General features: G+C 43.3%; 1 protein-coding gene across 1 annotated transcript in view; it reads right to left on the bottom strand.

Moving 5' to 3' along the window:
- Positions 1-25456, bottom strand: part of LOC124616241 (proline-rich receptor-like protein kinase PERK9) — a 196277-nt gene extending 170821 nt beyond the window's left edge. Inside the window, exons 1-3 of the mRNA XM_047144545.1 lie at positions 25438-25456; positions 17365-17786; positions 8230-8309 (exon numbers count right to left, since the gene is read on the bottom strand). Of these exons, the coding sequence (XP_047000501.1) occupies positions 8230-8309; positions 17365-17786; positions 25438-25456 (521 nt within the window). The remainder of the gene's footprint in view (positions 1-8229; positions 8310-17364; positions 17787-25437) is intronic.
- Positions 25457-26720: the final 1264 nt, after the last annotated feature.

Here is a 26720-nt window from a genome sequence, read left to right as displayed (position 1 = left end):
CAGTTAAAAAAAGAGAACAAAATTTACACAATTCACAGATAGGTGGAGCACATGGCTTCTGTCCCTTAGGTAACTGAAGCCTGTGGTGTCAGAAAGGACATCCAGCTGCGAAGTTAAATAATTCTTTTCCATGTCCTGAATACAGCCACCTGCGTCCCTGATGGGATAAGCGGTAACGAAAAGAAAGAAGAAAGTCCAAATAAGTTATTTATATGTACACGTCAGTTTGAAAATGAGTGGTACAGCGGTATAGCTTTTCCACGTCATCTCCAGTTCAGCACCCCGAGATCCCTAAACCCAGGACTGCTAATTCCTGCAGGACACTGGCCTTCAAACCGGTTGCCTCTTCTTTATCTCATGGCTAAGGAATCAAGGGACATGCTGCTGGAGGGTCACATACAGTGCTTCTGAAGCCGGAGCTACTACTCACCGTTAGCTAGCTTTTCAAATGGTAACAGCACGGTATCTTACTCGTAATAAAGTTCTTGAACTTATTTTTGCATTTTGAGAATGTAAAGCAGTCAACCTCATAGTATTTTAATACAGACGTTCCGTACGAAACGTAATGCAAACGTAATGTTATTGTAAACGTAATACTGTTGTGTATAGTGAAAGCAGAATGTATTGTGAACTTCATATTATTCAAATTATTATGTTCACATGCAAAGGCAATTGGATCAAGTTGTCAGTACACTTGTGAAAATAGGTAAGGACAAAGACTTTAATTTGTCATTTCAGAGAGGCATGAGAGTGAGGGCGACCTATGATGTAGTTAAAAAGCTGTGCCGCTGACCAAGCCGGAGAGCACAGTCTTAACCCGTGATGGAAAGTGTTCCTCGCGTGAGGTGAAGGTGATGAGTAATGTAAGTAGCCTGCGATTAAAGAGGTAATTATTTCTAACTGGCCTATCGACTGACAGTTGCGAGTTTGGGAATGAGGTTGCTCTCAGTTCTACAAATTTATTCTATGTTATGCAGCGATCATTTATTTTATAATCGCGACAATGTTTCAGTATAAATGTACGCGGAATCTCTTTATTTTACACGGACTCTCTTTATTTCATTGCTTCGCGTAATTAATAGTAAACAGCACTGTGTATTGGATTTGTATTGTATTCGACAGTGTTGAAAGTCTCTTCGGGTTTGCTGTCGGATCCTAAAATCAACTCGATTCGACGTATCGGCGGTCCAACTGGTCGACGTCTTCAGGAGAATTCTGCTTCTGCTGATGAGTCCCGCTGAGAATTGACGCCAGGCTGCAAGTCATGTCCTATATAGGCCACCGTACCGTACACGGCGCATGCGCCGCCCATCACGGTTGCTGCCCTCCAAGACTGAGCAGGTGGCGCCGCCCTTAGTAGAACAATGGCGGTAATGATACATTGCACTCAGGGACGTTATTCGAATAGTCGGACTGGTCGTACCGAAGAACGGTGTCTACAAAGAAGCAATTGAAATTAGGTTGGCGGATAATTCTCGTTCTTTGTTTGATGGATGTGACTTCAGTAACAATCTCTGTGCTGCCTTTCATCAACCATTCTCTAGTAAATGAATCCTCCTGTATTTTAAAAAGTTTTAGATGCTGCTGCAGAAAATATTGATAACAGAGGTCAATATTATCGACACCAAAATGCTGATGGTGTCTTGATTATCTTCAGCGTTGCAGCACCATCAGCAAGTAAATCTTTATGTCCCAATCCGAAGCACTTCAAGAAGCTGTCCTAAAAAGAGATGGACTATCAGCTCCTAAACTGATGCAAAGAGACAGATCCTTCTGACGAGTGAGCTGTCTGGTCTGAAATTTCTGTTCTTTGAGCAGAAAGAAGAGTATGCGGCAGGCCGCTGTAACAGTACCTCACGTCGTATACTGAAAGAAACGTTTCCCAAGCAGGGTAAAACATGCGTTGTAGATCATGTACATGTATGGATTTGTATATCTAGCTCATGTGTGCAGCTTTTCTCAATGTTGGAAAGAATGGAAAATGAAGATAAGTTCCTCAGAACACTGCATTAAAGCAAGAAACAATTTGCGGCCCTGCACTGCGTGTAAACGGTAACCGTTTACAGTGTATCAGAGAGGTGTATAGCCGGCCGCGGTGGCCGAGCGGTTCTAGGCGCTTCAGTCCGGAATCGCGCGACTACTACGGTCGCAGGTTCGAATCCTGCCTCGGGCATGGATGCATGTGATGTCCTTAGGTTAGTAAGGTTTAAGTAGTTCTGAGTTGTAGGGGACTGATGACCTCAGATGTTAAGTCCCATAGTGCTCAGAGCCATTTGAACAGAGGTGTATAGGAAGTCGAAAAGAAACAATTTGATAACGATACTTTGGTCCTAGAACAATATTCTGTCAGTGTATGCAGCAACAAGCTGTAGGCAATCCTACATTTGAAAATAATTCTCACTTTTCGAGTTATCTAGGCTCTAACTCACATTCTGTGAGTGAGGTGGAGACTCAGCGACGTCCTTATTGTTGGAGGCTCCAAGTAATCGTTCTACCAGGCCTTTTATGTTGCCAAAAGACGAAGACAATGGACGGAATTACCTTCGGTTTTGCAGCATCAACTTGCAGGGTTGCATGAGGATGTTCCCTCAGAGCGACGCCAGAGGATGCGATACACGCACAATGAAGGACCAGCAGATTTTGCTGCTATGGTGAGACGACATCTGTAAGTAGGCTGTTTAGGTTTTTAAGTTGGTAACGTCACGTAGCGCTCTGTATGAAAATCACTTTGCTGTGTGCAGTCTGTAGCTGGTTGGCACTGTTGATATATTTGCCATTGTAGTGTTGGGCAGTTGGATGTTCACAGCGCGTAGCGTTGCGCAGTTGGAGGTGAGCCGTCAGCAGTGCTGGATGTGGGAAGAGAAATTGCGGAGTATATATATATATATATATATATATATATATATATATATATATATATATATATATATATATATAAACTTTTGAACACTATTAAGGTAAATACATTGTTCTGTATCAAAATCTTTCATTTGCTAACTATGCCTATCAGTAGTTAGTGACTTCAGTAGTTAAAATCTTTTATTTAGCTGGCAGTATTGGCGCTCGTTCTATTGCAGTAGTTCGAGTAATGATGATTTTTGTGAGGTAAGTGATTCATTATTGTTAGTCAGGCCCATTCTTTTGTAGGGATTCTTTTGTAGGAATTGAAAGTCAGATTGCGTTGCGCTAAAAAGATTGTGTGTCAGTTTAGTGTTGATCAGAATAAGTAAAGAGAGAAATGTCTGAGTACGTTCAGTTCTGCTCAGCTGTTTGAAAATCAAATAATGTAAGGGGTTTATCAGCACAGTCATTTATAAATTTTTCTAAGGGGATGATTCACATCTAACGCGGCAATATGATCAAAAATGGATTGGGCGAGGAGGACCTGTACCAAGGCCTCTAGGATCACTTGATTTGAAGCCGATTGACTTTTGTGTTTGCGGCCATCTTAAGGCTCGTAGTGTAAGCCACTCCCGTCAACGCGGTTGAGCTACTGGAGCAGATACTTATCATTGTTTCTCAAGTATTTCTAAATGATCCGGCCTGCATGAAGGGATTCGAAACTCAACTCATTATAGCGACAAGTACAGGCCTGCGGCCGGTCAGAATATCATAGATACTTAAAAAATCATAATGTCTTTCCATGTGAGTACCTGCTTCTTCTTTCGGCATGTATTAGCCATTTGCCTGCTACGTCCTCCTCGTTGAAATCATTGATATTTCTACCTCTTCCTCTGTCTTCCTAAAGACCTTCTGGCCACTGTGTAGAAATTAATTCGGGTATTCTGTCATCTTGCAGTCTTATAAAATAGTTCTTTCAGCTGTTCCTACATTCCTTAATCTGCCCATTTAAGCTTCTCACTCCCAGATATTCTCTGATGGCAGTATTTATTTTCCTGTCAGACAGTTTGTACACAGCTACTCTTATTAGGAATCGCGTCTCTATTTCTTGGATTCGTTGTTTATTTCTTTTTGTTACACACCATGACTCGCTTCCAACATCATAGGTGGTACTGACTTCGTTATGTAGAAGTTAGGTAGAGTTCAATTTCTTACTTTACTTCTGAAGGTTCTATAGGTTAGTAGAACACTAGCAGCAACGATATATCGCACTCAGAGACCATTTTCACACTCGGACTGGCTGCGCCCAAGAACGTTCTGTTCCAATGCGTCCTCTATACAGGGTTCCAAATCCTGCTAAGAGGAAGGCCAACGACGACTACGACGACTACGACGACTACGACGACTACGACGACTACGACGACTGAAATTCTTGGAGCTGGGTCCTTCGGATTTACTAGTGAATTTTAATGTGGTATCTTTATTTACACTAGTCCTTTTGGAAGAGTCCCTGAGTTTTATCAGTGAAAAACTGGATGAAGGGTTGGTGAAGCTTTGTCGTCACGTGCTGACATCCACGTATTTTTCATTCAATGGCAATATTTTTGATCAGAATGACAGAGTGGCTATGGGCAGTCTTATCTCCCATAGTCGCCAATCTCAACGTGGCACTCGCCTTACCAACGATTGATTTTATATGATCATTCCACTTCAAATCGTTCTGTACGCATACTCCCAGATAATTTACCGAAGTAACTGCTACCAGCGTTTGTTTCGCTATCATATAATCATACAAAAAAAGAATCTTTCTTTCTATGTATTCGCAATACTTTACATTTGTCTATGTTAAGGATCAGTTGCCACTCCCTGCCCGAAGTACCTATCCGCTGCAGATCTTCCTGCATTTCGTTGCAGTTTTCTAATGCTGCAACTTCTCTGTATACTATAGCATCTTCCGCGAAAAGCCGCATGGAACTTCCGACACTATCTACTAGGACATTTATATATATATATTGTGAAAAGCAATGGTCCCATAACAGTCCCATGTGGCACGCCAGAGGTTACTTTAACGTCTGTAGACGTCTCTCCATTGAGAACAACATGCTGTGTTCTGTTTGCTAAAAACTCTTCAATCCAGCCACACAGCTAGTCCGATATTCCGTAGGCTCTTACTTTGTTTATCAGACTATAGTGCGGAAATGTATCGAACGCCTTCCGGAAGTCAAGCAAAATGGCATCTACCTGGGAGCCTGTATCTAATAGTTTCTGGGTCTCATGAACAAATAAAGCGAGTTGGGTCTCACATGATCGCTGTTTCCAGAATTCATGTTGATTCCTACAGAGTAGCTTCTGGGTTTCCAGAAATGACATGATACGCGAGCAAAAAACATGTTCTAAAATTCTACAACAGATCGATGTCAGAGATACAGGCCTATAGCTTTGCGCATCTGCTCGACGACCCTTCTGGAAAACTGGAACTACCTGTGCTCTTTTCCAATCATTTGGAACCAGTTGCCTCACATCCCGAGACGTGACTCCCTTGGAGATGAGAAAACACACAGCAGACAGCTGTTAATGTATTTGATCCACAACAGCTAAAGATACATGATTCGTTTGTATCTTCAACCCCCCCCCCACCCCCCCCCCCACCCCCCGCCGCCCAAAAAAATAAAAATAAATAAAACACTGATTTTATGGCTTTAGGAGCCCAGAAACCGGTTACAAGGAAATTAATAACAAATGATCAGAAAATAGGAAGAGTAAACTCCATCAACGTGTTAGGAAAGACTATCTCATTTATGGCAGAAATCGACACGAAAGAAACTAGAAAGATCTAATTACTTTAACAAAACAATCTATAGAACCTTCAGAAGTAAAATAAGAAATGGAACTCTACTTAACCTCTACGTAACGATGTAGTCTCGGAGGGCATCAACTGCGGCGAGCGGCGCATGGGCCGCGTCCGTTACGGAACTCTGTATAGGACGACGATGTGCAGCCTTGACATCAGTTTTCAGTGGGACTCAGCAGCAGCAGCGTTTTCCTGAAGATGGCGGACTGCTGGATCGCCGAAATACTGACTGAAGCTGATTTTAGGATCCGACAATAGCCCGAGGAGACTTTCAGTTCTCATTAGGCCATGAAGGCCTATGAAGTCACAAAAATTAGTTTTACTTTTAAAATTTTCCCATTTCATAACAAAATATTTGAAATTTTGCTATAATATTCTTAACTTTTATAGCAGACAAAATATTCAACGTTAAATCTTAAAACTTTTAACAACATAACATAAAATTAGTACCTCTCTGTCTATGATCTTTCAAAAAAGGACGAATTTAGTGATTGATACAGTGGCCTGAATAGAAAGGGCAAGGTGACTTACTTTTATTTATTTTTGTGAGTGGATGGTGACTCATGACAACTAGTTGATTCGAGCGAGTGAGCAGCTATGATTCGATCTCTGAAAAGAACTCTTTTGCCCATCTCTAATTCTAAAGAGATACTGTAGGTGTTTCTTCTGTTCCTACAAGTTATTTTTAAACAAACAATTCAACATAATGATCTAAACTGTTGTAGGCATTGTGCGGTTAGGTACAAACAAAAACTTTCGTGTAGACAGTATAGTGTTTGTTGTGTGTGTTAAGTGATAAACAGATTCAGAATTATCGACGGCTAAATGGATAAGTGACAGACTACAAATATCTTATCACTGCTTCCACCTTTGGCAGTGACTTACAATTTAGAAAAACTGCAAGATGCCGCGCTTTTCCCAGGTCCTATGAAACTGTAGGTCCACTTGTAATTGGCTGGGTAAGTCGGTTCAAAGGTCAAAGGAATGCGAGAGCTTCCCCTTCCAGGAGCAATCATAGTAAAATACTGTGATGTTCACACCAATCTTTGGGTTGAAGGAAATATTTTTGCAATCAAAATTACAAGGAACCTGGACTTTTTACAAGTCACTAAAGATTTTGGTAAATTATTGATCACAAGCAATGCATGCCATTTTCATATCACGTTGGTCAAGTAATTTGTGTGAACATTTGTTTTCTTCATGAACAGAAGTTCCCTGTGTTATATATCGTATATTTTGCATTGTGTGTGAATGTTAGTGAAAAATTGCCTAGAAGTGGAATCCTAGGCTACTGGACATGATGGATGTTGTTAGTCGTTGGCCACAACCTGCATATCCCCTGCGTAATGAGTTACACCATTGTTTCAGCAAATCCCATGTTAAAAAATGTGATTATTTGGTATTAAACACCAGTCGCTTGCGTAACGCTGTCGTATCTGCTATACAAGCGATAACGACAAGTAAAGCGACATGAAATGGAACGAGCATCTAAGGCCGGTTGTAGGATACGCTAGTAGTCGACTTCGGTTTATTGGGAAAACTGTAGAAAAGCTTAGCTGATCTATGAAAGGAACAGCCTATACAACACTTGCGTGACATACTCTTGAATATTGCTAGACTGCTTTGGATCTTCACCAGATCGAATTAAAGGAAGATATCGAAACAAATCAGGGGTGTGCTGTTAGATTGGTAACCGGAAGGTACGATTCACGCTTATTACGGAACTGTCGCGTGAACTTAGACGAGGATCACTGGAGGAAATGCGTCGTTCTTTTCGCGAAACACTACTGAGAAAATTTAGAAAATCGGTATTTACGACAGACTGCAGAACAATCGTATTGCCACCGACGTAAGGACCACGAAGATAAGAGAAATCAGGGCTCGTGCGGAAGCGTATAGACAATCGTTTTTTTATTCGTTTCATTTGCGAGTGTAACGGGAAAGTGAATGAATAGCAGTAGTACAGGGTAGCCTCCGTCACACAGCGTATGGTGATCTGCCAAGTACGTATGCAGAAATGATGACTTAGATGTTCAGGTGATGGAATCAGGGGTCGTACCCAGACACTCCCTCTTGCAGCCAGACACGCATGGAGGAGCAACATTCATCCTACGCCGGAAATTTTCTCGTCGTAACCTCCCCTTTGTGATCACCTAGAGGAAAAGATTGTGGGCACCGTTTCAATCGACAACGACGTGTGCTGCCCGCTGATTTGCGGTTCCTTAAGCTAAAAACTTCACTCTTTATTGACAATTCGTTTCTCTTCTTGTAGTCTAGTACGATAAATGTAGTGATGATTATTAAGATTATTTGTGAAATAATATGCCTCTACATCAGTGGTTTTGTACTGAAAAATGTTCATGTGTCTGCCACTACGAATGTCTGTCGGTTGTCGCATTCGCCTGTGCTCCCACGCTAACAGGATCTGAGGAACAGAATGGTGTAAATCAGTGGCAGCGCAAGACTTTCTGCAGGAACACGCTGTGGCGGTGAAGCACGAGCTTGTATAGCGCAGGTGAGGCAAGTAGCGGACTTACCTCCTCATTCTGGGCTGTACTGGTTTGTCAGCTTTCAGGACACACTCAGCACATAATTTCCACTCCGTGACTTTCCACACCTGAAAAAAATGCGAGAGTAAACAAAATGTCGAGAAACCCTCGCTCCACTGTGTATCTTCCTGTACTACACAGCGAAAGTAGCGATATTTCTCCATAAAATGTAAAGAGAAAGTATTTTTAATTCCACGACTTGGGGAGGGCAGTAGTTACTTGAGAAAAGTTAAACTGGAAATCATATTTCGCTGTGTCTTCTCTAAGCATGGCTGTAGTATCAATGAAATTAATGAAAGCTGTTTCTTCAAGGAAATGCACCACTTCGCATAATTCAGGAAGGTAACTCTGCGATGGATTTAAAAACCCTCAACAGCTAAGTTCATCAAATTCCTGTATACATAGTTCATCCGATATACTGCAGACGTGAATTTCTGACATCGTAACAAGAAAAAAGAATTCATACGTGAGTTATTAGTAAAAGAGCGTTATACAGAGTTCTCATGCCAGAATTTTCATATATATGTGATGTCTCTTCTTTCAGAACATGAGGTCGGAGAAGCCATCTCAAGGAAATAATAGGAATAAAATCACCTTACTCTGTACTATTTTATTTACATTAGATACAGTTAATTGCAAATATCATCCTTGACAAAATGAACGTATCATTTATACTGTATCTTACAAAATGTGCTGAAACTGACGGCCATGACATCGACGAACAAGATTCTGATGCATCCTACAAATACCCCAGACGTGGCCGGCCGCTGTGACCGAGCGGTTCTAGGCGCTTCAGTCCGGAACCGCGCTGTTGCTACGGTCGCAGGTTCGAATCCTGCGTCGGGCATGTATGTGTGTGATGTCCTTAGGTCAGTTAGGTTTAAGTAGTTCTAAGTCTAGGGGACTGATGACCTCAGATCTTACGTCCCATAGTGCTTAGAGCAGGGCTTAACAACTGGCCGGTTTTGAGCGCGAGTACTCGTGTCTGCTCAGGCACGTGCTCGCGAGCAGGTGCAAGGTCGCGGAGTAGGGAGGGAGGGGAAATGCGCGCGCACGTTTGAATGTGATCTCGCGTTCTTAGCAGATTTAACTAGCCATCTGAATGCTTTGAACATTTTACTACAAGGTAAAGATCTGCTAATTACTCATTTCATAGATCGAATACTAGCTTTTAAAATGAAATTGACACTTTGGGTGAGTCAGCTGGAAACAGGAAACCTAGCTCATTTTCCTAAATTATCATCCATGCAAGATGTCCACAAAGACTGTGAACGTTATTCACATAGTTTAGTTGGTCAGCGCTTTCAAGATCTGACAGCACTAGACAGTGACTTTGATCTGTTCTCTCCATATTCAGCGAATATTTAAGAGATTCGTCCTGAGCTGCAGCAAGAAATTATTGACATGCAGTGTGACAGAGAATACAGAGACAAATTTCAGAACAAGAAAAACATTTTGGAATTCTACAGACACTTCCCTCAGGATAGATTTCCTCGTTTGCACAAACTTGCGGCTACAATAATACCAATGTTCGGTTCCACGTATGTTTGTGAGCAACTGTTCTCTGCAATGAAATGTAACAAGACGCGCCTGAGAAACGCATTGTCTGATTGAAATTTAAACTGCACGCTGCACCTAAAATGCACAAGAGCAATTACTCCGATCATAGACGCAATTGTAAAGGGCAAAAAGTAAAAGATAACCGAGAATCTCACACTTCAGTGACACCTTTTATTGTGTAACAGTTCACAAATTAATGCGAATGTAGAGGCATACACTAAGCTAATAAAATTATGTGGCATGTGTACATTCTTCTTTATTTGTTTCATTTGTCGCAGTAATAATTCGTGAGTGATATCCCTGCAGGTGGCCGCGGATTTACATTGACTGGCGGCAGCCGTTGTGTGCCCCACGTGACTTTCCCCACTCTCCGCTCTGGTCCGGTAGTGGGGGTAGCGTGCTCGCGCTGCTCCGTGCTCGCGCCTTGCTGCTCACAGCTTGCTCCACGAGCAGGTATGTTGTGAAGCCCTGGCTTAGAGCCATTTGAACCCCAGACGTGTTTCGAATCAGATCGCAGGCAGCTACAACTCTTGCAACTAATTCCATCTCCGCATCCACAGGTACAGACCGCCAGGTAGAACATATGGCCCAATGGGATTGTCGCCTACAATGCCGGCCCAGATATTCATAGCAAAACGTACTTGATGGTGTGACTATTACAGCGTGAGGGTTCTCCTAGTCACACACACGGCTAATCCTGATGAGAACCCTTCAGTAAACAGCAAGTTTGGGGAAAATCTGGTCCATCATTCCATTGTTGGAGCAACCACTGACTCAAAGCGACCCTTGGTGCAAAGTCAGTCAAAAGCATTGCATGGATTCGTTGTGTGTTACATGGGTGTGATTACTGTTGGTGAGTACTCGTCACACGCTAATACGCGCTGCGCCCATTTCACGTGCAATACGACTGGCACATGTAGTGGTGTCCGGTGCAGCACGTTCCAGCACCTCCTCTTCAGAATCGGGTGTGCGAGTGATCCTTGTTCCTTCTTTCCAGTAGAAGTATTCCGCATTCGTCGATAGATAGAAATGAACACTCATCGTGACGGATGATGCCTGTTAGGAAATCGTTCGCTGTTCAGCCTTTCAGCGACGAGAGCATTGCAACTTACCTCGACTTACACAAGGTGCATGTCAGTGAGTTCTGGAAAACTGTACCGGTACTGCTCCATCTTACTGTACTGTACATCTCCGAATAGAACTGAGTAATGAATGGGTCTATCGTTGATTCATAGCACGTTCTGTCTTGGGACAATGTAAATATGATACAACAGAGCCACCTTATGGACAAGTAAAGTAAACAAAAAGTGCATCATGACTTCCTAGTAATCAGGCTCGACCTTCTTGTCTCCTTGCAGAAAATAAAGAGTGTTCATGTAAATAAAAAGCACAGTACGTGTAAACTTATATGCTTGTTAGTTGTAAACAAGCTGGAAAACAACAATGCTAGACAAAGTGATAGACAAGTTTACTTCCGTGACAAGGAAATGAAAACACCTACAGCCGTTCTTATTTCATTTTTTTGTCGCTACCAGTTTCAACGCTTCATTGCGTCATCTTCAGACTGGTTTTGATGCGATACACGTTGATATGATCCCCACGCATACCACATCTGTTGCGAGCATTACTGGATACGCAGATAATGGGTCAGCACTCCAACCATCAACTGCCTGGAGTTGGTAGTCGATGAAGGTATTACACGAAAGAAGAATAATATTCATGTGAGGATAAATTTGAATGTGTTACCATAATTCCTTATTAACGATAGTTTATTTTCACCTCGTTTCGAGGGAAAGACCAGAAACTTAAATTTGTAATGAATGGTTACAATTTGTTTTGTTAAGTAATCCAGTGATCACATAGTACACTTTAGAACAGATATCAGAAACATCTTGAGATTAATAGTGTCATTGTAATAAAATTAAGTGATCAAGACTATGTCCAATTCATAATATAAATGTATGGGCTAAAGTTGCAGGTGAATGTCTGGTAGTCCTATACCTTCTTCCAATGCATCTCACACTATCTATAAGAAATTTGTTTCAGGGTGTTCCTCTGGTACACTATAGAATGTGACCCTTGAACAATTCTGCCCCTGTTGCTCTATTTCCAATGTTAAGTTGCCTGTCACAATTTTAATCTAGGTAATAAGATTATTTAGCTGGGAAAGGTGATGCTACATACAGGGGAACAAGAGAAAGTTAAAGAGCAGTGACCGTATACCTAATTCCAGTCCCATATACCCGTGTTTCGATCTTTTGATATAGTATACAATATTTTTATACTGAAATTAATTGCTTAATATGATATTCAAAGTTGTAGTTAATCAACGTAACACTCAGTATTCCGCATCATTTACTGACTCTTAGATCGAATACTGTTTTGGAAAAGTACCATTTTCTCATCGTGTACAAGTGATTGTTAACCTTAAACGCTTTCCAACACGTGTGTTACTGCTTCTGATCTATCTTCGTACCACAGTTGCAGAAGGATGCTCTTTGAGTGTTTTAGAAATTTGGGGTTGACCCTACGGCCTGCAAGGTAGGAAGATACCATCTCACACATGCAGAGCTCAGGAGAGTGCAACAGCACAGGCTGTGACGTAATCAGACCAGCTGGTGGCCACGCGTTTCCTTTCTGGCCAATCAGAGCTTTCGTACTTATCACTCCAGCCACTACAGTTTTTGTAGCCTATCACAGGCATCGTTTCTTTTTTAGGGTAGAGTTTAACTTTTGCTACGTAATACTGAGATAGACAGCTTTTTTTTCCTGCGAGTTTTAATGTAGTTGGCTACAATGAGTCACCTTTGGTTTGAGTTGGGTTCCTCTGAATTTTTTTTATCTCCGGACATTTTCTCTGGCATCTCCTGCTATGTTCCTGTAGAAAGGCTTTCCGAAGGGTCGTTTTTAAAAGCAGGGACAAGGGGCGGCTTTTGCTGACGGCCTATGCAGTGGCGTCTGGCGTCTCATTGTGTCCGCTAGATGCCCCATGGCGAAAGGTGTAGGCCTATATGGGACGGCCGTTGCCGTCGCAAAATTCTCTTTCCCTAAGAACTGCATCTCGTAGCAAGGGTTGGGGAAATTACTTGTGTGCAGTTACCAGTGTGAGAGTTAGTGGTTTATATTCACAAAATGCCGGCTTTTTATTACATCAACAGTTTAATAACATTCATTTAGTTTCACATAATTATGTTGCATGACATATTGAGTTAACTGTAATTATTTCAGGAGTTCAATGTAAGAAGTGTTATTTGATTGATACCTTAAAGCTTGAGCTACTAAACTTCCACCACATTTCATTCGTAACAGCTTATTAGATTACTGTGCCATAAATCCTTTAATTACTGCATTTTCCTTTAACATACTTTCATTTCTTATCTTTCGTCGACATTTATCTAAAGCTGAACAGCCATTATGTTAAGTGTAACTCCCTTTACTTACGATTTTTTAACTTCCATTTTGCCACACTTCTGTACTACTGCGTCAACTCGTATCCTGCGACTCATACTGGCCACTTGAATACTCATTCACGATCGTCTCTGAAAAAATGGAGCCCAGCAAGAGGCCATCTGCCAAATAAGTTAGCAATCAGGTCGGTATGGTGCCCCTTACATCCTGAAAAAAAAAGATTACATATGGTTTATGTGTAATGGAACTCCATTGGATTTCACTGAAATTGCTCTTTTTGAACTGGGTCACATCTACTGTGACCTAACCCCAGGAACAGCCTTGGGGTCTAAAACGTTTTAGCCTGTTACTATAAACTGACATATGTTACGGCAGTTAAATAAAATATACTGCCTGAAATTAATCGTATAAATAGTTCAAAACCACTTTTCATCAAACGGAATAAGCATTAATACTGTCAAATACAGGGAGCGAGAGACTATTTACAATCTGTACAGAAACCAGATGGCAGTTATAAGAGTCGAAGGGCATGAAAGGGAAGCAGTGATTGGGAAGGGAGTGAGACAGGGTTGTAGCCTATCCCCGATGTTATTCATTCTGTATATTGAGCAAGCAGTAAACGAAACAAAAGAAAAATACGGAGTAGGTATTAAAATCCATGGAGAAGAAATAAAAACTTTGAAGTTCACCGATGACATTGTAATTCTGTCAGAGACAGCAAAGGACCTGGAAGAGCAGCTGAACGGAATGGACAGTGTCTTGAAAGAAAGATATAAGATGAACATCAACAAAAGCAAAACAAGGATAGTGAAATGTAGTCGAATTATGTCAGGTGATGCTGAGGGAATTATATTAGGAAATGAGACACTTAAAGTAGTAAAGGAGTTTTGCTATTTGGGGAGCAAAATAACTGATGATGGTCGAAGAAGAGAGGATATAAAATTTAGACTGGCAATGGCAAGGAAATCTTTTCTGAAGAAGAGAAATTTGCTAATATCGAATAAGATTTAAGTGTCAGGAAGTCTTTTCTGAAAGTATTTGTATGGAGTGTAGCCATGTATGGAATTGAAACGTGGACGATAAATAGTTTAGGCAAAAAGAGAATAGAAGCTTTCGAAATGTGGTGCTACAGAAGAATGCTGAAGATTCGATGGGTAGATCACATAACTAATGAAGAGGTATTGAATAGAATTGGGGAGAAGAGAAATCTGTGGCACAACTTGACTAGAAGAAGGGATCGGTTGGTAGGACATATTCTGAGGCATCAAGGGATCGCCAATTTAGTATTGGAGGGCAGCGTGGAGGGTGAAAATAGTAGAGGGAGACCAAGAGATGAATACACTAAAAAGATTCAGAAGGATGTAGGTTGCAGTAGGTACTGGGAGATGAAGAGGCTTGCACAGGATAGAGTAGCATGGTGAGCTGCATGAAACCAGTGCCTGGACTCAGGACCACAACAACAAAAACTGTCAAGCTAACTTTAAAATATGACAGGACAGTAATTATTGTTACGTAATATGACAAGCTAAGTTTCATTTCAGTATCCCTCGAAACACAAATTGAAAATAACGTTCTCATTAAGTAACAAGTTTCATATTAGTTAACCATCGCCTGAAGAACTTACATGTATCACCTTCACTGCACGGCAAATGATGAAGCACTTAAACAATGATAATTTTACTTATTAATTTGTTATACTTCAATAGAATGTTTTATTCTCAGAAATGTTGTGTTAGTACTTATGATTGAGGCAAGGATTAACACAATTCTCCTTGTGAAAATCCAACTGTGAATCAATCACCAGTGCCATTAGGACAATTACAATTGATGAAGGTATTACAGCATGTAAACCATGAATAGGGTATCAAGGCGAGCAGAACCTAACCCTGACTTAAAGATTATTCTACTAATGCTAACAACAGCATCAGCATTCCTGGAATCATTGACATCAGTTTCAGCATTTACAAAATTCCCTCCCCCTACCCTCCCCTTTCTCCTTCCCACGCCATATTCTGTGGCCAATGGCGATATGTATTTGCATCGACATCACCATATAAGTACGATACCTAGTTTCAGGTACTTTCCACACAACTATCCATTTCCCATGCACGTAGATTAGCAAGAAAAGCAAAATTCTTAGGTTTTTTCATAGGTTAGTGCATGAAACAAGCAAACATTCTCGTTTATAATCTTTATTCATTTTTCTATATACATTTACACACAGAAAATAACCCTTCCACTATGTTTGTTTGGTGTGGTTTTAATAGTATCCAGCTTAGCTCTTAACTCTCTGATGGGAGAGAATTCCACAGCGTTCGGAATCCAAATAACAAGTATCTTACAAATCACACTACGCTAGTCATAAAACAACTGGAGGTAAACAGACATACCGAATGTCAGCGAGATCCTCCCCTCCCCCCCCCCCCTCCCCCTAACACCATATGTCGATGTATAAAAGTAGCTGTTCCTCAAAACGAATGGATGCCTACTAATTAATGCCACTATAGCATCTTATAGGTGGGAGAAAAATGGATCGCATGTTTGACCCTGTGCAAGAATGTAAATATACCAGTTGAGGGTACATATACAATGGTCGAAAACATCGGAACAACACACGATAGATCTATTTATAAAGCTCCATTCCCGTCTGGTTCGCCTTAAAAAGGATCATTATGTTCTTTTTAAATATAATGGACTGGATGATATGTACCTAGCTACAGAACAACCATTCGCAGAGCTTAGAACCAATTGAATAACAGCATTTAATGGTGATTCGTTTGCAAAAATAGTAAACTTAAGGTTTTAAATAGAATTTCTGCACGAATGAGAAGCAGAAGAGCTGGTAGCATACACCCAGACAGATGGTTAAATGGTAGCCAGTACTGCTATAATAAAGTCATATTTTAAGTAACGCAATTAGCAGCAACATATTGACGATTCTGGAGCACCTGCCGTAGGTTGCAGAGTGCCACCATCTTGGATGTTCAGAGTGTGAAACGCGTCTTGACAGCTGCAACGGATCAGTCTTCTGTGGTAGCCGAAAGAGTAAACATAAATCCCTCCAAAGTGCTAAACATCTTTCTGCCACTAAGAAGAAAGACAAGACGTGCCGATGAATATTTTGGTTTGTGGTTATGACTGGAGAATCTGGACAGTCTTGTTGCTGATACTGGCAACATAAATTACACCTCAAATGGTATGCTTCTTAGCGAGAAGAATTTAAATGTGCTTACACCCATTACATAAGTTTTGCGATAACATTCTGCTGCTCAAAATATGTGATGAAATGGTAAACATAGTGACGGGTCATTTGTCTATTATCTACATAGAAAAATTCGCCAAGTTCGTCATTGCGCGAAATGGTGTCAAGAAAAAACCACCATTTCGCCTGAACGGGAATGACAATGCAACAGAAAGAAGGATATTGGAAATAATCGAGAAGGAAGAACTGGATACCAATTCAAAGAACTTTTGTGGCGGTGTTCGTAGCGACAAGCAATTCGCTGTAGAAACGGCTTACCAAGTCACCGCCACACTTTTAATAGCGGGCCGACCGGTCCGCTGGAACAGTGAACAGAAAGATGAAAACCCAAACACTCTGATTAAATAAAAGTCGGTACTTATCTTTATTAACGAAGATACAGAAATCTGTCTAGTTCGAGTCGGAGCGGCTAGGTCAGCGTCGGCTGACGACAAACAACAACTCTGCTGCGATGAACACACAACTGACTAGCAAGTACACAATTCGGTGGCGAGTATACAACTGAGCGGCGAATACAGAACTGTCCTAGCGCTCGCGACTCCAGCGCTTAAGAACCCAGAAGCCAGCGGTGGCGCGCGCAGACTTGCGGCGATTTCCTGTCTCGCTGGCGCTGCTTATGCGGACGGCGTCCGAACTTTGATTCTGCCAACCTTTTGGCAGCGGGCTCGGGTGGCATTACTGGCTAGGATATAACACTCCTCCCCCCCAAATTGCTGCACCGTCGTGGAATAATGACGTGGCGAGCGTCGACGGCGGGGGAGGGGTCTGGCCGCAGGCGTAGCAGAAGAGACCGGGGCGGAGACTGTTGTCGGTGGCAGTCCCCGGTCCACACCCCAGCATTGGCTGCGCGGGGCCTCCTGAAACACCGACTGAAAACCGAGGTCAGGGTGCACGCCTGTGACCACGGGCGCAGCTTCTGGTACTGGACGCGACGGGGCGTCGGGACCCACGAAGAGAGGCAGCGTCTCCTGACGCTGCGTCGACGGCTGCTGAGTGGGCGCCGGACAAGGCGCTGCGGTGTCAGACTCCTTGGGGGTGCCCAAGGAAAGCGGCTGCAGGACAGGCTGCACAGCCACCGCTTGGGAAGGCGGCCCGGCTGAGGGGTCGACGTCCATCAGCTCCGAAGGCGGTGGCGACTGAAGAGTGACCGCAGGCGCCGGAGCGACCACCTGGGGCGCTCCCGGATGAAGCTGCGCGGGAGGCATCAACGGGACGGGCTGTCGGCGTGGTAGCGGCGACGGCTCCTGCTGTTGCTGCTGCCCTGGGGGCGGCAGCGAAGTCGGAAGGCGCGGCTGGAACCCGCCGTGGACCAAATCTGTGGACAAAGAACGAGCGGCAGAATCCGGGCGGCCAGCGCGGCGCAACTGGTTCTGATGCCTCCTGTGCACCCCAGTAGCACCTTGAACAGTATAAAAACCGCGACCCTGGACACTTATCACGGTACCACGTTCCCAACGACGGCGACCGTGATAAACTCTGAAAAAAACGGCGTCGTTGCGCTGAAAACGCGTGCGATGCTCAGAAGCGGCGGGTCGATCCGGGGGGTGCAGCAACCGTAGTAGGGTGCGATGACGACGGCCGTGGAGAAGCTCCGCAGGCGAAGGGCCGTCGCGTGGCGTGGTCCGGTACGACGACAGGAACGTGATGAGGGCCTGCTGACGAGAGTGCGTAGCACGAAGGCGGTCCATATGGTCCTTGAATGTACGTACAAAACGTTCCGCTGCACCATTCGATTGAGGGTGGAACGGCGGAGTAAGAACATGGCGAATGCCATTGGCAGAACAAAAACTTTCAAATTCAGCAGAGGCAAATTGTGGACCATTGTCAGACACTAAAACTTCTGGAAGACCCTCAATACAAAAAATTGAAGTCAACGCCTGTATAGTTTGTGCAGACGTTGTAGACTGCATGGGCACAACAAACGGAAAATTACTAAATGCATCTATCACGATGAGCCAACGAGAATGCCAATATGGACCAGCGAAATCAATATGTACTCGCTGCCAGGGACCGGCAGGGCGTGCCCACTCAAAATAGCGTTGAGGCGGAGCAGCTTGGTGTTCGGCACACGTCGAACAATCTGTAGACATCTGCGTAATCTGCTTATCAATGCCGATCCATGTACAATGACGGCGGGCAAGCTGCTTGGTGCGGACCACTCCCCAATGACCTTGATGCAACAAGTCGAGGACCTTGGATTGGAGCACTTGGGGGAACCACTACACGAAGCTGGTCATTCTCGGTGCGTAACAGCAAAACTCCGTGCGAAACAGACAACAGATGACGTTGCGGATAATAGCGACGAACCACAGGATCCGGTATGTCCTTTGCCTTGGACGGCCAACCACGTTGAACAAAACGTAATAGTAAACTCAGATGAGGATCCGTAGCTGTCTCACGTGCCACCTGACGATAATCAATCGGAAAATCCCGGAGGGATTGATGCTCATCGGCGTCAATCTGATGGCAAGAGTCGTCAGAGGAATCGAAGACATCATCCGCAGCAATCGGCAATCTAGAAAGCGCGTCAGCGTTTGCATGCTGAACTGTAGGGCGATACAGTATCTCATACTGGTATTGTGATAACAAAAGAGCCCAACGTTGGAGTCTCTGAGCTGTCCGCTGAGGAACTGGTTTAGACGGATGAAACAGTGACGTCAGGGGCTTGCGATCTGTTACTAAATAGAATGGTCTACCATAGAGGTAGTGATGGAATTTTGTGACACCGAACACAATAGCCAACGCTTCCTTGTCCAATTGGCTATAATTACACTGAGCTTTGTTGAGCAATTTAGATACGAACGCAATAGGACGTTCGGTGTTACCGACTCGGTGAGACAACACAGCACCGAGGCCGAAAGAAGAGGCATCACAAGCTAACACCAGAGGCTTGTTACGGTCGTAATGGACCAGACAACGATCATTCAATAAAGCCTCTTTAAGCTGCTGAAAGGCTGATTGGCAATCAGCTGACCACACAAACGGAACATTCTTACGGCGGAGACGATGCAACGGTGCAGCAATCTGTGATGCATTAGGTATAAACCTAATATAATATGTCAATGTGCCAAGAACTGCTTGCAATTCATGCAGATTGCGAGGGGCGGGAAAATCACGAATAGATGCTAAATGTGACTGGGAGGGATGAATGCCTTGAGCATTAATAACATGTCCCAGATACTCCATCTCCGTAAGGAAAAATGAACATTTATCGATGTTGCAACGTAGGCCTGCCTGAGACAACACTTTAAACGAACACTCCAAATTACGGAAATGTTCAGCAGGCGCCCGACCGGACACAACAATATCGTCTAAATAGTTGCAACACGATGGCACATTAGCCAGAAGTTGTGACAAAAAACGCTGAAAAACAGCTGGAGCTGACGCACAACCAAAAGGCAAACGCAGAAAACGGAACAACCCCAACGACGTGTTTATGACAAAATACTGTTGTGATTGCTCGTCGAGGGGCAATTGCAAATATGCTTCACGGAGATCAATTTTGGAAAAGAAACGAGCTTCCCCTAACTTATCCATCAGCTCGTCCGGTCTAGGCAAAGGAAAAGAATCAATGCCAGTCTGAGGATTAACTGTCGACTTAAAATCAGCACACAACCGTAACTTGCCAGACGGTTTCTTTATAATAACTAAGGGAGAAGCCCACTGGCTCGCTGAAACGGGTTGAATAACACCGTTGTTTTGCCAACGACGAAGTTCATCTTCTACAGGTGCCCGGAGGGCGTGAGGCACTGGACGAACACGACAAAATCGAGGCTGAGCATTATCTTTTAACGTAATATAAGCGGCAAAGTTCGCAGCACAACCTAGTTCGTCTTTAAATATGTCACTGTATTGTTTACACAGATCGGTTATGCTGTCTTGAGGAACAACAACAGAATTAATTTGCAACACATTGTCTTGGATAGACAGGCCAAACAAGTCAAAACAGTCTAATCCGAAAATGTTTACACTGTCTGTAGCGCGGAGCACTGTGAATGAAACTGTTTTTGTATTGCCACGGAATGTGGCTGGCACGCTACATACACCTAACACAGGAATTTGTTCTCCACTATAAGTAGCGAAAGAATGTTTTGCCGCTGAAAGTTTAGGGCGGCCGATAGCCGCATACGTAGCACTATTTATGAGAGTCACAGACGCACCAGTGTCTAACTGAAAATTGAAGTTCTTATTCTGGATGCGTAGCTTCACAAATAGTTTATTACACTGTCTCTGGATCGGTGCAGTGGAGGCGGAAGACACAAAATCAGCGCGTTTAGCGCGTGTTCGCTGCTTACGACAACTCGTGGGTTGGGCGGGTGGAACAACAACTCCCGCTTCACTTGCAGTCTGTACATTACTTTTTACAGCGTTTGAATTACGCCTGGGTCGCATAGCAGAGGGCTGGGTGGGTGGCTTATTGCAAACAAGTTTATTACCCACACGAACCGTGGAAGAGTCTTTAAACGCGACATTCTGGGCGGGCTGGCTTTGAAGAACATGAATATCCATGGGCTGGGCAGCACTAGAATTGTTCTTGCGTTTACGCAAACAGACAGTCTGGATGTGTCCTTTCCTTTGACAAAAGTGACAAACCGCGTTTCTCAACGGGCAACGTTCACGAGGATGAGCAAGAACACACTTAGGGCAAGACTTAACTCTATCATTTTGCGCACGCGGCTGACGAATGTGTTTAACATGACGCGGCCGGCTAGTGTTTACAGTCTGACTCTGCCGGTGGGGCCGCGGGCGTGACAGAACTTGCTTAGCACAGGCAATTTGAGAAATACATGGCTGATCTAACTCACACTCAGCATAGTCAAAAGTATCTTGGGCTTCAATGATGTTCATCACAGTCTCTAATGACGGGTCAGGCAACTTTAAGATAGCAGCACGAATACGAGAATCTGCAATGTTTTGAGTAATAGCGTCTCGTAGCATGACATCACTGTAGGAAGCTCCACACACACAATTAAATCGGCACTGACGGGTGAGGCCCCGTAAATCTGTTAACCACTGTTTATTAGATTGATGTGGCAGTTTCTTTAATCTGAAGAACTTGAATCTGGCTGCTGCCACATGAACTCGCGACTCGAAATACTCAGCAAGCTTGTTAACAACAACGTCATAGTCTAAAGCTTCTGGCTTGGATTCCGGGAACAACTTACAAAGTAGTCGATAGACTTCCACGCCTGCAGTGGAAATTAAATAAAGCTGCCGCTCACTACCCGTGATTTTGTAGACTGTCATGTGCGCCTGCAACTGCGCGAAATATTCTCGCCATTCTTCTCGTGATGCATCAAAAGCACGGAAAGGTGGTGCCGCCTGTGCTTATTCCTTTTGTGTTGGAGGATTAGCCGCTTGTTTGGCGATTGCTTCCACCAGACTTTGTATTTGCCGACTGTGTAACAAGATCAACTGTTCTAAGTCGGCAGACATAGTGAACACAAATTAAACCAGCCCCCAAAATTTTATCGCTATAATTAGTATAACCAGAAACAAGTTGAACCAGCCCTGCACACGAGTTCGGAAGTCCTCGTCGCCAGTTTTGTGGCGGTGTTCGTAGCGACAAGCAATTCGCTGTAGAAACGGCTTACGAAGTCACCGCCACACTTTTAATAGCGGGCCGACCGGTCCGCTGGAACAGTGAACAGAAAGATGAAAACCCAAACACTCTGATTAAATAAAAGTCGGTACTTATCTTTATTAACGAAGATACAGAAACACAGTAGTGATCTCCGTGTCTACAGAAATCTGTCTAGTTCGAGTCGGAGCGGCTAGGTCAGCGTCGGCTGACGACAAACAACAACTCTGCTGCGATGAACACACAACTGACTAGCAAGTACACAATTCGGTGGCGAGTATACAACTGAGCGGCGAATGCAGAACTGTCCTAGCGCTCGCGACTCCAGCGCTTAAGAACCCAGAAGCCAGCGGTGGCGCGCGCAGACTTGCGGCGAATTCCTGTCTCGCTGGCGCTGCTTATGCGGACGGCGTCCGAACTTTGATTCTGCCAACCTTTTGGCAGCGGGCTCGGGTGGCATTACTGGCTAGGATATAACAAGAAGTATAGAAGTCTTTTATGTAAAGGTTTTTTAAATTACCGCTACCAGTCACAGACTCGTTAACTACTGTATTACTTATTTATTTAGCGACATGTTTCGAGGGAATACCTCATCTTCAGGCTAAATGGCATTGCAAAAACAATTTTACGATAAGGTCATACTGATGTTATTGCTGTGGTTATTGTGTGGAAGAAGAGAAAACTTAGTAAGTGGCGATGTCACTTTGGAAACTGGACTGATGTTTGCATGAAAATGTTTTATAACGGTCACTCACTTTGTTCTTCTGGAGTGGCAGTCTCGTTGTGACCGTTGCAAAACATTTTCGTGCGAACATCAGTCCAGCTTCCAAAGTGACAATCGCCTCTTACTAAGTTCTCTCTTCTTCCACAGGATAACCGCAGCAATAATGAAAAGACTATGGAACATCAGTATGACCTTATTGTAAAATTTGATTTGTAATGCCATTTAGCCTGAAGATGAGATATTCCCTCGAAACATGTCGCTAAATAAATAAGTAATACAATAGTTAACAAATTTGGTGACTGGTGCCGGTAATTTAAAAAACCTTTACATATTTCTTGATACAGTCACGGTCGAAAAATAGTCAAAACGTCTTCAAATTCTAGAAGTCCTTTATCCATAGAATACAAAATGGAATTAGCCAATGTCAAAGTGTATGTTTTAATTGAAGAGCTGCCTGGAATACTGCAGCAGCAATGTGTAGATGACTACTATCTTTTGGATTTGGAAATAACGCAAGATTCTGCTAGAATTTTTTATAAAATGGCGATGTGCGACTAACTAGTACCGAATTATGTTTTCTACATAAGAGACTACCAGGGAAACCGCAGAACCGCAGGGTGATTGTGGACAACGATAGGGCAATTGTGGCTGACTGTTCGAGCTCAAATCGGAAAGGTATATAACAGGTTTATGTGTCAAATCACAAGAGAATAAAGTTATCGGTAAGCACGTGACGCGTTTCGGAATTATTCGCATCTTCAGAAATCTACAATAGAATTATAATAAATGAATTGGTATAAAAATACATTACAATAACTTTCTAAATAGTAAAGGCTAAACAAAAGTACAAACATGAACCATCCCTACCTACACAAGTGCAAAGGTAGCACAAGGAAAAGAGCGTTACGTTGAGTACATAAGATGACAGACTGCTAAGCGAGTTCCCACGAACCGGGAGAGGGAGACAACATTACTAGTAGGTAGCGGCAAAGCAAAAGTGGTGGTATTGTTTCATATGTGTTATGACAATAAATTACGTACCATGACGAAATTAGAAGTGGTACGTCAACGCACATGGAAACAATACAATGTAATGAACTGTTCTATTAACACAATAACGGAAACATTAAAAATACATTACATATAGAGCAGATGATTCGTCATATGCGACGAGAGACATAGTTAAGTCATTGATCAGTAATCGAAAGAATGTAATAATTTATTGTCGGCCGAAATCAATCCAACATTAACAATTTGCTGTGGCAATACGGCAATATAAAGCGAGAAAAAACCATTACAATGAAATTGACGTTTGCAATACAACAAGCGTATGGATGCGTGAATAGCAGGACATTGAAATAACAAAATGTTAATGTCATAGCTTTGAAATGTTGTACTACAGATTTAAAATAGCCAGTGAAGCAGTATGTGGCCAATGGACTGGGGGAGGGAAGGGGAGGGGAAGATAGGAGTGCTAGGGAGGATTGAGGTCCACGCAGATGAGGCAGGGCATTGAAAATAAGGAGAGGGAGGAAGTGAAGACAGAAAGGGGAGGGGTGCTGGTTGCTGGAAGTGAGCGGTCGGAAAAAGTAGGGAGTAGTGGAAGAGGGGACAAAGAAGTAGGCACCATATTACCCGTACAATAGCTGCGTCAAATATACCTTAAAATACTACCCATAATACGAATTTTACACCAGTGTGAAAATAATAACGTAACTCACAAAATACTTCAGTGCTGATAAGCAGTATGTACCTAATCGTATTTGTAAAATCTTACATATTCTGAAATACTCTGCTCCACATGGGGTAACAGTAACCGTCCTTCATATATACATATTTTATAGGTTCTTACCAGAAATATATATGTCTTGAAGTGAACTTTAGAAAGAGGTTAGAAAGAGGTAACACACAGGATATCCCGTAAGGTAAGATAATCTAATGATAAAAGATAAAGCTTTAATCTCCTCGTGAATTCACAGTGGTCTTGGATACGATTCGGGCTACAACGTAATTTGTTCCATTGTACTGTGGTTGAAATTTAGAAGGAAATGGGAACAGACAGTATTATGAAAAGATGCAGCCAAAATGCTAGACATATCCGATGTGGTACTGAAATTACAGAAGGATGATAAGTTTTTGACATGTGAGGAAATTTACTGAGGTCACCAGTGACTAAGAAACCTAAGGAGTTAACAGAGAGTAAGTGTCATGGCAACCACTACTACGAATGACATATGCAATTTGCGAGGTAGTCGAGGAAATGTGATTTGCGTATTGAGTGAATTTAGAGTATTGCAGCAGGCACAGCTGAAAAGAATGAAGCAAATATTGAATATGGGAGTGCACTAATAGTGTCACACATGTAACACCAATTATTTTTTTTTTATTTTTTATTTTTTTTTTTTTCATGTCAGAGGGTGACGCTGGAATCCCAGATGGAATATATGAGGAACCAGTAAGAAATTTCTTGGAAATCTACGTCACTTTAAATTTGCAAATTTGTGGTAAGGTCCTATGGGACCAAACTGCAGAGGTCATCAGTCCCTGAGCTTACACACTACTGAATCTAACTTAAGCTAACTTACACTCGGGACAACACACACACGCATACCCGAGGGAAGACTCGTACCTCCGACGGGAGGAGTCGTCACTTTAACTCACATCCATATTTCTTCAGCATTTCGCATTATCACTGAAAGAAAAAGAATTGGTCATATACGTCGAATTGGAGGAGTTTATTTAAGAAAAGTCAGCGCCGTACACTGTAAATTTCTTTGATAATAATTGGCAGTGCAAATAATGTGTTGTGAAATCTGGGAGTGTAGCGGAAGCGTGCGACAATTAGGTAGCGGCGGGTGGAGTTGGAGAGCAGACGTGGCAGGTGAGTGCGGGAAGCTCCCGACAAGCAGGCGGGGTTCACTGGGCGCCGTCGCGACGTTCGACTCGGCTGCCCACGGCGGCGTGTTAACTGAGCGCCTCGGTGCGCCATGCATCTCCCGCGCAGACACACAACAGCGCTTTATAGCGCCTCCTGCCATTGAAATCAGCGAGATAAAACGCCCGTTAAATAGCGAGAGCGGCATCGCCGCCTCGGACTAAGAGGCACTAACGAACCACGTTCTGCCGCAAAGTAAATTATCGGGGTTTGCGGCTATTAAAACTATGATTTATTCCCGCCGTAAGGCGGACAAGCGTACAAGTGCACGTAAGGCGAGCACCGTTTGTGCTCGGCGGCCGCTGCTAAATCCAAGTAATTTCCTGCCGAGCGTGAGAGGCAGCCGGCAGGCTGCATGGAAACAGCGGCTCGCCAGACAATTACCTAAATTTACTACAGGAGCAGTTCATGTAGCACGGTGAGCGCCTGCTTCCAGTCACATCGAAGCCACTCTGGAGCATCGTCCGGGTGCAGCTCTGTTCTATGGGTATACATCGTGGCCCCAAAACCTTGCTGTTGCGTTCTTTAACCAGAAGACTGGTTTCACGGTATGCTGTATTCCCATACTGGTAACTCTTCTCTCTTATCTCTCTCTCTCTCTCTCTCTCTCTCTCTCTCTCTCTCTCTCTCTCTCTCTCTTTCTCTCTCAGCTATCTTTATCCCCTCTCCCACCCACACCCAAGCTCTTCCCTCCTTTTATAAATGATCTGTTCAGTGGTTCCACAGGACGTGTCACATCGACACAATAAGATGACAAAAGTCAGGGCACAGCAATACGCATACGTACAGACTGCGGTAGTATCGCGTACACATGATATAAAACGGCATGACATTGGCGGAGCAGTCATTTGTACCCAGGTGGTTCATGTGGAAAGATTTCGTATGTGATGACGGCCGCTCTAAATGTAACAGACTCTGAAAGCGGAATGGTAGTTGGAGTTAGACGCGTGGGTATGGAATTTCGGAAATAGTTACGGAATTCAGTATTCCGGGACCCGCAGTGACAAGA

This window comes from Schistocerca americana, chromosome 5 (assembly GCF_021461395.2).
Source record: "Schistocerca americana isolate TAMUIC-IGC-003095 chromosome 5, iqSchAmer2.1, whole genome shotgun sequence".
Classification (NCBI taxonomy): Eukaryota; Metazoa; Arthropoda; class Insecta; order Orthoptera; family Acrididae; genus Schistocerca; species Schistocerca americana.
Note: the sequence above shows the minus strand (reverse complement) of the source record. Positions and strands in the feature narration are given on the sequence as shown.